Below are 14,316 nucleotides of genomic sequence, written 5' to 3'. Positions count from 1 at the left end.
TTTTTTTATTGTAATCATTTTTAAAAAGTACTGATAAGATTTATATTTAAAAACTGGGGATTTTAAATTTTTAAAAATTAGTAAGTTTTCCTCGTAATATTGACTTTTTAATTAAAACAAAAAATGATGGAAAATATTTTCAATATGTCTAGTATCAAAGTTTCTCTAAACATGAACGACATTATGTCATTTTCATTACTGTTTTCTTTAATAAACAACTTCTTTTTTCCTTTCTATATCCATTTGGAGGTGTCAAAATGAATATGCTAACTATCAATCAATAAGATATTTCAATATTAACTAATAACGGAATTTGAATTACTAAGCAATCCGGAAAAAAAAGTTGAATAAATCCTTACGAACAGAAAGTAGAAACAACAGAAAGCATCTAACACGTCTTATTGACAATTCCAACGTTTGTAATTGCGTCTGTATTCTGACAAACCTATTTTAGGGCAGAGGGTGCGCTTCTTGTTTCCAGTGGAGCCATCTATGACCAAGAATTCGACTTATGCCACGCACAATCGTCACAGCCCGTTTTACAAGGAGGACGCATTCATACACCACCCGTTCATCCACAGATCGTAATTTTGACCTGAACCAAAGCAGTCTCCAATCCAGTACCCCTAAAGTTATTGCTTTGTTATGAGATCTTGCAGGACTTTGTGACCCTGTCAGATTTAGCGTGCACTGGTCACCATTCTGTACACGGGGAGTCTTCGTCCGGCGTGTAAATAAACTACCGAAACATGTAAAATGCAAGGTCATCATCCAATCACAATTAGACACGTGAGGTGTGCTCTATTTTAGATTCCTTATTCACCTTTTCTACTTATAAATTATACCAATACAATTATAGTGTACTCAAAAAGAGGACCACCCAGATTAAGTTTTGATCAAATGATTTGATCTTCAAGTTCTAGTCCCCATCTTATGGTTAAAAGGGGTATTTCAAATTATGCTAATTAATTAGTACAGTCGATATTTTAAGTTACGAAATCAAACTCAAAAACACATTTTCTCTGAATAAACGTACCTTTTTTTCGATGGATATAGATTTCTGACCTCCGAAATATAGGGAGTACCCACAGTCTGAAAAATATGGTCCCCATAGTTTGGTCATGGGAGCGATTTAAAGCTTTGATCCCCTAATGTTAAATTTATTTTTTGTGTATTTCACCATATTTCGAGAAATTTTAAAGCGAATTGAAAAATATTTGCACACAATTATAAAATGTATTTATTCAAAGATAAATCCATGCAAAAAAAATAGTAAATATTTGCTATTTTTTATATTATTTACTAACAGTCATAAAACTTTTATATTGTAAGGTAGATAAATTTTTACATAATTTTAAAGAATTTAATTTTACATTACAAAATACAGAATTTGTGTGAAATCGGATGAATAGTTCCTGAAAAATCAAATTTTGAATAGGCTTTTTTAAAATTTGATTTCTCAAGAACTATTAAACCGATTTCGTTCAAATTTTGTATTTTGCCATATAAAATTACATACTTTAAAATTATGCAAAAAAATTTTATATCTTACAATTCAAAATTTTTTCGGCTATTGCTAAATAAGATAATAAAAACGGTAAATATATTTACTAAAAATTATTTTTGCATGAATTTAAAATTGGATAAACGAATTTTATAATTGTGTGCAAAGATTTTTTAATTCGCTAAAAAAGTTATCGAGATATGGCGAAACGCTCAAAAAAAATTTAACATTAGGGAATCCAAACTTTGGATCGTTCTACTGATATAATTATGGGGACCATATTTTTTGGGTCAGAAATTCGAATCCGTCAAAAAAAAAGGTATGTTTATTCAGAGAAAGTACGTTTTTATATCTGATCTTTTAACTAAAAATATCGCCTGCAATTTTTAATTAACATATTTGAAGTTATTCCCTCGAGCCATTAAGATTGAGTCTTAGAATGTGAAGATCCGATCATTAGATTAAAAGTTATTCAGGGTGATCCTTTTTTATTTTACGCACTGTACAATTATCATTTTTCAAAAGATAGATTAGTATTATACACTTTTTTATTTTTTGATAAATATATTTGTTTTTGCGTAATTTACACTAAAAACCCATTTCTGCATTGTCCTAATTGGTTTCTATTAATTTAAAGTAAAATAAAATTAAATTTTTAAAAAATCTAAAATCAGACAAATGTGTAGTTTTAAATTCCTTACTTAAAACCTTAAATCGCATCATTTTATTGCTTGACATTTTTGAGAAGAAAAAAAAAACTAGAAAAGTTCTAAAAAGATCACCAGACACTACTTCATCTAACCTAATAAAACGACTTTTTTTTATTTTTAATCTTTTCTGTAAGGCAGTGCTTCCCAAAGTGTGGTACGCGTACCCCCAGGGGTACGGGAACAGTTTGCTGGTGGTACGCGTTCTTATGCGAAATATCTTGCAACAAACGAAAATTTCAAAAATTTTTGTTTAAAAACAAATCTAGCCATGAAAATTTACCATAACGTATTTTTCTATTGACTATGTTTTGCAAAGTTAACAGTTAATAATTAGTGGTATCAACAACCAATTATGATTTGTAACTTTTGTGCGATTTTTTTATACTAAAAAATACATTTTTTTTTATCAGTGGTAAACAGCGTTACAAATTTAGAAAGGGTACACAAAAGTCATAAGTTTGGGAAGCACTGCTGTAAGGAATAGTGATGTCTAAAATACACTATCATTAAAAGTTTGTTAAACACAAAAATCATCAAGATAACGCAAATCACAAATTTCAACTAAAATCCAAGATGGTGAGGCTAAAGGCCTCTTAACAACGCATGCCGTTTCGATACTAAGCAAAACAATGTAATTTAACTTCAGGACCCTCGCTAAGCATTCGCCACCTCGCCAAATGCGATAAAATCGTAAATTTGGCGAATAACATTGTGTTTTAGCGAAAGTATTCACGAATGATTTTTTCCACTGGAAAGAAAAATATATATTTAATTCAATCCTCAAAATTACGTTAAAATGAATTTTTCAAAACAAATCAAAATTTCTTTTTCGATTACAGTAATTTTCGGTAGATGCGCCATATAACCAATTAAAATTGGATCCAAATAATATAAACCTGAAACAAACTACCGTAAAATAGTTTTCTAAAGGGGAAGTCTCGCAGTGGACTGATCGTTAAGACACGGTTCCCAGCAGATCACCGAAGTCTAGCATCACTGACTGCGGTCAGTGTGCGGGTGGGTGACAACTTGGATCAGTCTGCGTAGGGACCGAGGGTGTGCGGTATTGGTCCTCGTTAAACTGTTCTACCGTAAAGTACTCGACTGCAGGTCGTCGGGCTACCGAAGCGGGGGTGCCATCCCCTCTGCAGAGGATCAAAATTGTGATGGCATGTCTTCCGAACATCCTCAGGGATGTTTCCCAGACCGTCGCCAATAGCCCATTGTGCAGCTCTAGTGCGACGTAAATGAACAAATCAAATCAATCTAAGGGGGGGGGGAATAAATTTTGTTAAGAATTGCGTTTGGCGAAGGCTTTCGAAAATTGGCGAATACTTTTAATATTTGGCTAATAATTTTAAATCCCTAGCGCTAATTCTTTTTTAATTTAATTTTTAAGACTCATTACTTATTTTTGGACAACTTAGAATTTCAAACAACTCTTGCGTTTCACCAAAAATATAAATAAATAAAACACGTTTTTAAAGACAAAAAAAAAAAAAAAAAAAAAAAAAAAAAAAAAAAAAAACAAGAAGGGGGAGGATGTCAATCTGATTACTTTAAATTTCTATAGCAGACCTCATTGCATCATCAGAAAAGCAATTTAGGTTATGTTTTCTTGAACTCTGATGTTAAATCTCGTTCGAAATCCATTCGTTTGCTTTTTAAAAAGTTTTTTGTGGTTTTGCATGATAAATTTGTTTTCTAAATAAATAAAAAATTGTGGCTGACACTGAATTTCGGTCTCAAGCATTTGACGCAAGTGGAACGCCAGTGTCCCTTTTTTATATATTTTTTTCTGACTCTCTAATTACAAACAAAAATTATTATGCATCTATTAATTATAAAAAAGCAATACGATAATTTCTAAAAAAAAAATCTTATAGATTATCGACATTAAATTTGTACTAAAATATAAAATCCAAAAAAATAATTGAATTTTTTTTTCATTCAGATTCAAATATTTATTAATACTTGGATTTTGTAAAATGAGCGAAATTTCAATGATGAATGACTGTTTTACTCTTAGATCTAAGTAACTGCAAATATGAAAAATCATTGTTTAAAAGTAAACCGTCTTCGGAAGATTTTACCTTTAACGCAAAAAAAAAGACACCGGTGTTACATAGTTTTAGATTATTAAAATTACTTAATATAATAATTTTCACTCATTTTGACCCAGAAAATAATTTAAAAAGTATGAAAAATATGTTTAATAAAATTTCTGCGTCAAAGGGTTAACCATAAAAGGCAGAAAGAGCTATAAAAGCATTGATAAAAATTTTAAAGTTAAGAAAAAGGGAGCTAAGATAAACTTTGAGTAAATCATAAAGTTTAAAATGCTTTAAAAATTCTTTCAAAACATCAAAATGCAAACTAATCATGGCAGAAGTATTCATATAACATTACACAGTAAGGTTGTAATCCTACAATAACTTGTTTGAAATTTGAAGGGGGGAAAAAATTCACTATCAAACCGAACTTTGAAACTTCAGGATTAACTCTAGGTTTACCTACACTAATTGATCTCTGAACTTTAAAATACCAATAGAGGTGGAACAGAAATGGTTATTAAAAAGTCTTTTAATCTTAATAAGTTGCTGATGATATTTTTGCATCATGTATACAAGAATTAAACATTGAAAAATAATCACAGGAATCCCCTCAAACAAAGGAAATACACTAAGTAAACAAAACAAATTTATGCTTCTAAACTAGTACCTCTTTTTCTTAATTTAAGAATTAATGATTCGTTTATAAATGTATGAAGAAATCATCAAAATCTAATTAATTTTATAAAGTATGTGTTTTTGATTTTTAAAGTGGGAATAAGCTTCTAGAAATAATGAAAAGAGGGGAATGGATTAAATAGGTTGTGATCTTTCGGGGTAGAAGAGTTTCAAGAATTTTGCTTTGGTGCTGCCATCTGTGATTAAAAAATGTTACTTGTTTTGCAATAATACTTATTTGTTTTGTAATTGCTGAATGAAACTGTGAAAAACAATATTTACAATCATTATAATTACTATGAATATAATTTTAAACACTACCGTAATCTTAAATCTACAAAAATCCAAACATGTGATGAAAAAGGTCCAGTATTTAATCCAAAATAGTGATGAAAAATTTGATCACCATAATATTTTCTTATTGTTATGCCATATCTTCAATAATAAATTTCACAAATTGAGAACTTTTCGTCGAAATCATAAAACTAATTTTAGGTAATCTCAGAGAAGAATCCTTTATATAACACTTATTTCATATATGGTAATGTTCAGAGTTACAAGTTAGTTGTGAGCAAAAAAGACTAAAATTTGTACATGATTAGCAAAAAATTTCATAGCAACAAAAATTCCAAGAAAGGAAACATTATATGGATTGAAAGATGTAGGCACGGTGTAAATAATAAAATAAAAGCAAATAAAATAGCTGCTTTTCATTAACTTTATGCAATATTAAAATCTTAATTAAAATGAAAAAAATTTTAGAACAAAATATTGGATATTGTTAATTAATCTTGTAAAAGATTAGTCATTCATAAAATGCTCGTTTGTCAGCCCACCTTATCAAATAGGATTTAAATTATCACTATTTTTTGCCATTTTGCTGTTAATCTAATCCCCTAAATGATTTATCAGTAATACATTACCGATTTTGAAGGTTTAGATAAGCACTCTTTTTAAACTAAAGAAAATCAATTTTATCAATATCCTCAGAATTTCAGAAAAAAAATAAGGTAGAAAATTTATAATTTTCTAAATTATAACCAGATAGCTTTTACCAGTTATAAGTTAAGTTTCCCAATAATATTCAGAAACTGATTTATAAAATTCTTTAAACTTAAAATTTCATTTTTGAGAGAAATTTTGTAATTTTTATATACAATTTATTGTAACTTTCTATTTGTAAGTACAAAACTAGGTTTTATTCTGGATTTAGTCTAATTTCAAACGTAATTGGGAATACTGATAATTTGAAGTCATTCACAATTAAGAAAATTCCATTACTGGGTTCACATAAATTTTTCAATTCTATTTTCAGAAGGTGGAAATGTAATGTACATGACTAACTTTTTAATACCAACTTTCACTTAAATCATTAAATTTAGATCTCTTTTCTTTATGAAATAAAAAAAAATTATGTTTCCAAAATCAATTGAGTTTTGTTTCTATCTCATTTGGAGAAGTTATAATAATTAAAATAAATGTATATATATAGCAAAATAAATAAAGAAAATTAAGAAAAACAATAAGTTTCATTTATTGCACATAAGCTGCAAGTAAATAGAACTCATAAAATACGTTCAAAATGAAGATAAAGCAAAGGAAAATTACAGACATATGAAAAAAAAGGGGGGGAGAAAAATAATAATAAAAATAAAAAAAACTGGGGAGGAAATAATAATAAAAAAAAAAATTAAAAAATCCAAAAAAGAAAAAAAGGATTAAGTTTTTTTTAAAAATCCAGAAAATAAAGTATATAATCTATTCATCAGCCCACACAATTATATCCGCAAAAGAGAGTGCTTTCTAATATTGTATCAGTATAGCTTTTTTGCGGATATAATCGTGTGGGCTGATAAATAGATTATATCTTTTATTTTCCGGTTTTTTTTAAGAATGTTATCCTTTTTTTTTTAATTATTTTTTCCCAGTTTTTTGTTATTTTTATTATTATTTTTCCTTTTCCCCCTTTTTTCATATACATTTCCTTTGTTTTATCTTAACTTTTCATAACTGAACTATGCTAACTATTCATAAAATGAAATAAGTTTATATTTTTTCAGGACTGAACTATGGGTTTTCACTCCAGGAATATTCCATCTGGACAAGACTGCATATTTTTCACTTAAGCTAATAAAGCAAAATATTTTTAAAATCTTTTTAAAAGCATCACTGAAAAGTCTCACTTGGTTGTACATGAAATAAATACACACCTTTTTTTCTTAAATATATTTTAATAATTTATTTTCTTAAATACGATTATTCACATTTATTTGAAAAAATCAATGATAACGAAATGACAAATTTTCAGAATCTAACACAAACTGACTATTTTAATCATTACGGAACAATGTAATTGTTAGTTTAAAAATATGTAGGCAAAATGAATATTCAATAGATAGACAGTGCAATTTATATCACATTAAAACACATAAGATTTGTCACTAAACACTATAATTGAAAGCCTTATTGTAAAACAGCATTCATCTAAAAAAAAAGGAAAGTTAAAAAATAATTTAAAGAAATAAATTTCTATGGTCTAATTTTATCTAACTACAATTCAAATTTTTAAAAGTCATCTTCACTTTAAAACATTAAGTTAATAACTTCATTGTTTCTCAAACGTCGGTCTGCGGATCGATGCCAAGCCACAAGCTCTAAACAGAGGTCCACAATAATGAAAATCCTACATAATATCAACTGGCACCACACAAATGACTATTAATATGAAAAATCCGTAAAAAAAATTGAAAGAAATAGAAATGTACCATGATTTGAGCCATGCTTAGGGAACCATCCATTAAATTTCACCCAAGTTTCAACATTAGTTACAAATTCTGTCAACAGAAGACATTGTTAAGGTAAAAAACAAAAAAATCAATGTTTTATTGTTGTACAACCTTTATTACAAGCAACAATGTGGAATAGTTTAAGGATAAAATTAACAGACACTCCTGCAAATTTTTCATTTGGATCAGTCTGGCATAAAGCAACAGTGTTTCCGCTGAAAAATGTATAAATAATTTTGAAACTTTGAGAGACTAGATCACATTTTGCAATCCTTCCACTTTTATAATTGATTTTTTAGGTTATTGGTCATTTTAGGCACACTCAAAATTATATGATTTCACCAACTTCAAATTTGCATCATGAATTTTATTAAGTAGGGTAATTTCCCTAAATATAAATCACTTACTTTTAAACTAATTGGTAGTTAGAAACTTTTACTATGAACAAATACAAAAGTGAATGAAGGTTAACTGCATTTATAGTATAAAATGATTACCTTACTCAATATAAAATTTCCCGAAAAACCCGATTCATCTAAATGTTTCAGAATAGTTTGCTATGTTGATTTAAGGCAACAGCAAACTCTTTCAGAATATTTTTTTGATATATTTTACATTTTAGAGCCAGAATTTAAATCAATAAAAAATTTAATTTTTAAAATTAACATTTATTTTTACGTCATTTAATGATTTATTATTGATTTATCATGATTCAAGTTATCGTATTGACATCATCGTGATTTATGTTATTTCCGACCTTCCTTCACAAAGATTAAATGCATGCTCCAAATGCAAGGTGATAAGACTGATTCTGGCAAGCTCAAGCACGTCAAATGGTCCACTTCCTCCTTTTCCAACTTGGGCAACTCCATCCTCGTGTATTAAGCTTTTAATGGCTATTCATATGCTTAGCTAAATACTGTTTCCGACTAAAACCTTTTCCACAAACTTCACACGGAAACCGTATTTTCACATGAGTACGGTAATGTACTTTTAGGTACTTTTTTATATTAAAACGTCTACCACAAATTTCACAAGAATAGCACATTTCATTGGCATGTATTTTTAAATGTTCTCTCAAATAAGAACCACGACTGAATTTTTTCCCACACGTTTCACAGATGTATGGTTTTTCGTTTGTATGAGTACGATAATGATCTCTCAGAGCGCTCCGAAGATGGAATTTAGACTCGCACAGTTCACAAGAAAATTGCTTTACTAAAGAGTGTGTTATTTGGTGTTTTTGTAAATTAATTGCATTATGAAATGTTTTACCACATGACTCACAAGAATGTGTTTTTTCATCAGAATGTGAAAGATAGTGTTGTTTTAAGTGTGCTTTTCGTCGAAAGCTGTTTTGGCATATTTCACAAACATATGGTTTTTCTGCAGAATGTGACACATAATGTTGCTTCAAGAAATCTTTATGACTAAAAGCCAATTTACATACATCACACGAGTAGGGACGATCAGAGGAATGAATTGTTTCGTGTTTTTTTAACTCATCTAAACGCTTGAAAGTTTTATCGCAATTATTGCAGGAATGTGGACGATAAGAAGTATGAATTACTTTGTGCCGATTCAAGACATATATGCTCTTAAAAGTTTTACCACACTCATTGCACGAGTAAAGACGATCAGAAGAATGTACTGTTACATGATTTTTCAACACACTTAAGAACTTAAAACTTTTATCGCACTCGGTACAAGAGTATGTTTTGTCACTGTCGCAAGTAGCCATTGTAAATTAGCAACTGTAATTTCAGTTTAAAAGATAAACAGCAAATACATATTTTTTTAATATTCTAAATTTTTGAAAGCAACATCACATTGTTTAGAAACTTATATGTACTACAAAAAAGACCTCTCCTCGCATCCCTAGTTTGCAAAAACAAGTAAACATCAATTATAAAGTGATGGATTGATAGACAAAATTTAACGAACCGTTCTCGCTAGATGCAAAAAATTCGCTGATGTGAATGAGAATAAAAATTTCTCTAATAAGATTCTTGTTTGCATGTACAATTTCGCTTCTGGGATTTTTCTTACTATGAAATTGGCCTTTACAAAATGAAATTCAAACAAAATATATTTGAATTACATTGTTAAGAAACTTATATGCATTACAAAAAAGACCTCTCCTCGTATCGCTAGTTTTCAAAAGCAAGTAAACATCAATTATAAAGTGATGGATTGATAGACAAAATTTAACGAACCGTTCTCACTAGATGCAAAAAATTCGCTGATGTGAATGAGAATAAAATTTCTCTAATAGGATTCTTGTTTGCATGTACAATTTCACATCTGGGATTTTTCTTACTATGAAATTGACCTTTACAAAATGAAATTCAAACAAAATATATTTTATATGAGAGAAACTACGAATTAAATAAGCCAAAACAGGTCGTCAAAAACGCTTGTAAGCAATCTATCAATAAAAAAATAAACAAATAAATATCGTAAAATTGTACTTGCAGCTATTATTATTTTTTTGAAAACCAACTGCACATAATGTAAATTTCTTGAATATTTGTATTTATTAGCTTATTGACAGCTTTTAAAAAAATTAATGAAATGGAAGATCCAGTTGGAGAAACAATACAGCCTGAAGAATCTTCTACACTTATGAATAACAATACTTCACCGTCACCGAAAAAAACATTCTCTTGTGAAATTTGTAAGAGAATCTTTGAGCGAATGTCTAGTTTAAAAACTCACGCTCGTACCCATACTGCTGATAAGCCATTTGTGTGCAATATATGTGATAAAGGTTTCAATAGACGAAGTAATTTAAAAAGACATATTGCTACTCATGGATCTGAGAGACCTTATTCATGTGACGTGTGTGAAAAGAGATTTCCACTCGAAAGTATCTTAAAAACGCATTATATCATCCATACTAAAGAAAAAAATTTCATTTGCGAAGAGTGTAAGAGGTCTTTTCGACATAAGCATCAATTAGAAGTGCACAGTCGAACTCACTCGAAAGAAAAACCCTATATGTGTTCAATTTGTAATAAAAAATTTGGTCACAAGAACAATTTAACTCTTCATCTGGCTACCCATAGCAAAGATAAGCCATATTCTTGTGAAATATGTGAATTGTCATTTAGCTTGAAAGAATATTTAAGACTACATTACCGTACTCATACTAACGAAAGACCGTATGCTTGTGATGTATGTAAAAGTACCTTCAAGCGTCGGTCTTGTCTACAATCGCATGCGGCAGTACATTCTAATGTAAGGCAATATTCTTGCGACGTTTGCGAAAAAAAATTTAAACTTGAAGTCCATCTGAAAAGACATAAATATGTTCATTCTGATGCTAAACCTTTCATGTGTGATGAATGCAACACTCCTTATCGTTATAAATCAGATTTAAGAAAGCACCAAAAAAGGAAACATAACAAATCTCAATTATTAGGAACACTTAATACTATTTAATTAAGATAATTGGCAAGTTTCAAGGTTAAGGCTTATAGAATTTAACTATAAACTGATCTCTATTCTAACATCTGTTAATAATAATTCTAACATCTATCACAATTATAAATAATTTTATTATCTATTCCCATTATTTGTGATAAAAATTCCACACTTTAATTAAACTTTTTAGCATCACCATACTTATTAAATAATATTTTTTATGCTCAAAATCTAATATTTGGCAAATATCACAAATTAAAAAAAATCAAGGGATGAAAAATTTTTGTTGTTGCTGGAATTTCTATTTGTTGAAAAGACTCAATGAATTACCATTAGCTGAAGAGAATGTTGATTGATGTATTTCTAGTTGTTCATATATTAATCCAAAGAGTGATGTAGATATTAAGCAATAGGATCTTCTTTAAAGAAGAACTAAATTTGATCAATAATAAAAAATATTTTATTTCAGAAAATATGGAATCATATCGTGCTCCAAAGTAAAAAAATGATTAATTTTTGCGTACACATAAATTTATAAAATGGTCTGTAAGGGTGTGGCTGCTGGACTAAGCCCCACAGGAAAAATTCAGTTTTCTGACCCCCAAAATATGATCCCCAAAGTTTGGTCATGAGAGCAATTTAAAGTTTGACCCCCTTAATGCTAATTTTTCATATTTTGCTTCATCTCAAGAACTTTTTAAACAAATTGAAATATTTTTACACTCAATTGTAAAATTCAATTATCTGAAGATAATAAATAACTTTTTTATATAACCAAAGTAACATATAACAGATAATAAATAGCAAAAAATAACTTTTAGTAGATATTTATTATTTAATTTAAGAATGGTTGAAAAAATTTTGAATTATAAGACACAAAGTTTTTTTTTGCATCATTTTAAAGAATGTTATTTCGCATGGCAGAAAACAAAATTTGAGAAAAATCAAGAATCGGTTGAATAGTTCCTTAAAAATCGAATTTTAATTTCCTAAAAAGTTTTAAAATCTTCCTCTTTTTTTTGCATTGTACACAATATAAATTAGGATCCTTTTATTTTTGCATTTATCAAAATTTCTATCAAATAAAATATTAGCAAACAGAAAAAAGGTTCTCATATTTAAGTTCTCGAATTATATTCATGTTACGATTCTCAAGTTGTAATTTGTCATTCTATATGGACTCTATTCTACAAGTTGGTCAATAAAAATCCATTTTATTACTCACAGGTCCCCAAGTTTTTACTTGTAACTAAACCAAAAAAGTATGTTTTGAGAACATTTCAATTTGTTTTGCCGTGAATGACAATACATAACTCAGCATGTTTAGAGGCTGACCATTCCATCAAATTGAACCCATGCACTCATGCATTTTACTTACTATTGAATCTTGTAATTTGAGTTCTTTTAATGGAAATTATATAAAGATTAGTTTTTTAATTTCTGGGTGTCACAAACCATTTACATTTTCTCTACCAAATGTGTTGTTCTTGTCATTCACCATTCAGAAAATAGCAGCTTAGTTTAACAAAGTCCTTAATAATAGTTCTTCACATTTTTATTGTAGCATAACTGAAAAGATACAGTTTTGTCTCTACAGATTACCAAATCAAAATGTGTTCAGTGTCTCAAATCCTAGCCGGCTGACTCTGTTCTCTTTCCATTTCTTTTTTCTATAAATCAACTTCCAAATATCATTAATTCTTACCGTAATATTGCATAGATACGCCGTGATGATATCGTTACGCTGTGATGTTGTTCAGGATTTAAAACATTAAATTTTGATATGTGCGGCATATCTTAGGGCCTGCCTATCCGGTGTTGCTTTTTTTTTCAGTAATTGAGGTTGAAAATTCTATTTTATTGAATAAATTCTCCAAACTTTTATTATTACTCTTTATCACTTTATCTTTTACAGTGATCTCTTTTATAATTTACGATCAATAATAATTTAAAGAATTAATAATGTAAGTGAAAAATAGTTTGCAAGAATGTAACAATAGCACTCCCCCTTTCAACTAAATAAGCCATTGATGAATTCCCCTCTTACAATCAATCCTTGAATAGTTTCTTACAAAATTCTATGAAAGTATGATTCCCCTCACCCTTTCTTCTGTTGTAGGTGTGAAGAAAAAAAATGAAAGAAAAATTTGCAAGTCATTTTCTAAAATGTGAAATGAAATGTTTTAATGATCGATCTTGAAGGTCAAGTTCATTCCCCCTTCAGCTGAATGTCAACTTTATTATTTTTATTTGTAGTTTTATCATGTGTAACCGAGACTCGGAAATATACCATTTTGAAATTTAGAGATGCAGTTAAATGATGAGCATGTTGGTAAAAGAGAGATGTTTTATTTAGATCTGTTTTATTTATTCTTCATTTAATGGTGGTTTTAAAAAAATTTTTAGCTGTTATATCTTTTGATTATAATAATTAAAAAAATTTTGCTAAATCTTATCACTCTCAATCTATATCAAGCATCACTGGCTGTGGTCAATGTGCGGGTTGGTGACCACTTGAATCAGTCTGCGTTGGGACCAAGGGTGTGCAGTATTGGTCCTCGTTAAACTGTTATACCTTAAAGTGCTAGACTTCGCGTGCAGGTTGTTGGGCTACCGAAGCGGGGGTGCCATCCCCTCTGCAGAGGATCAAAATTGTGATGGCATGTCTTCAGATCATCCTCAGGGATGTTTCCCAGGGATGCCAATAGCCCATTGTGCTGCTCTAGTGCGACGTAAAGGAACTACAACAGCAGCTTGTTACTTTTTTTAAAGTACTTGTTTGAACTTTTACTCATTACTTTTTAAAAGTAAGGTTCTCATGTATGCATGCAAGTGATGTAGTGTGCTTATCGGATGCTTTGCGCATGCTCTGGGAAAGAAAGTGTTCCCTAGATCAGTTTGTGATGTAATATTCCCTATGTGTGAGGAATTATATAATGTCACTAACAGATCTGGGAAAAATTTCTTTATACTTTCATCCGTGAGCATGCGCAAAGGTGCCTAGATGTCACGTGTTAGGTATAAATGATTAAGAGTTCCAAATAGGCAATTTCCACGGTTCCCAGTAGAACGCCGAAGTCAAGCATCAATGGCTGTGGTCAGTAAGCGGGTGGGTGACCACTTTGATCCGACCGAGGATGCCCACTTTGAGAGTCCGAGGG

The 14,316-nt window shown here is 29.6% G+C and overlaps 1 protein-coding gene across 1 annotated transcript; it reads left to right on the top strand.

Moving 5' to 3' along the window:
• The first annotated feature begins 10,150 nt into the window (after positions 1-10,150).
• LOC107450209 (uncharacterized) lies at positions 10,151-12,379 on the top strand. The gene has a single exon (XM_016065957.4). It carries the CDS (start codon positions 10,304-10,306, stop codon positions 11,171-11,173), a length of 870 nt encoding a protein of 289 aa, XP_015921443.3. The 5' UTR covers positions 10,151-10,303; the 3' UTR covers positions 11,174-12,379.
• Positions 12,380-14,316: the final 1,937 nt, after the last annotated feature.

Source organism: Parasteatoda tepidariorum, chromosome 2 (assembly GCF_982258835.1).
Source record: "Parasteatoda tepidariorum strain Cologne lab strain chromosome 2, Ptep-v5.0, whole genome shotgun sequence".
NCBI lineage: Eukaryota > Metazoa > Arthropoda > Arachnida > Araneae > Theridiidae > Parasteatoda > Parasteatoda tepidariorum.
This window is presented reverse-complemented; position numbering and strand designations above follow the sequence as displayed.

Coding starts and splice junctions, on each gene's coding strand:
- LOC107450209 (XM_016065957.4), top strand. CDS start 10,304: ATGGAAGATCCAGTTGGAGAAACAATACAGCCTGAAGAATCTTCTACA.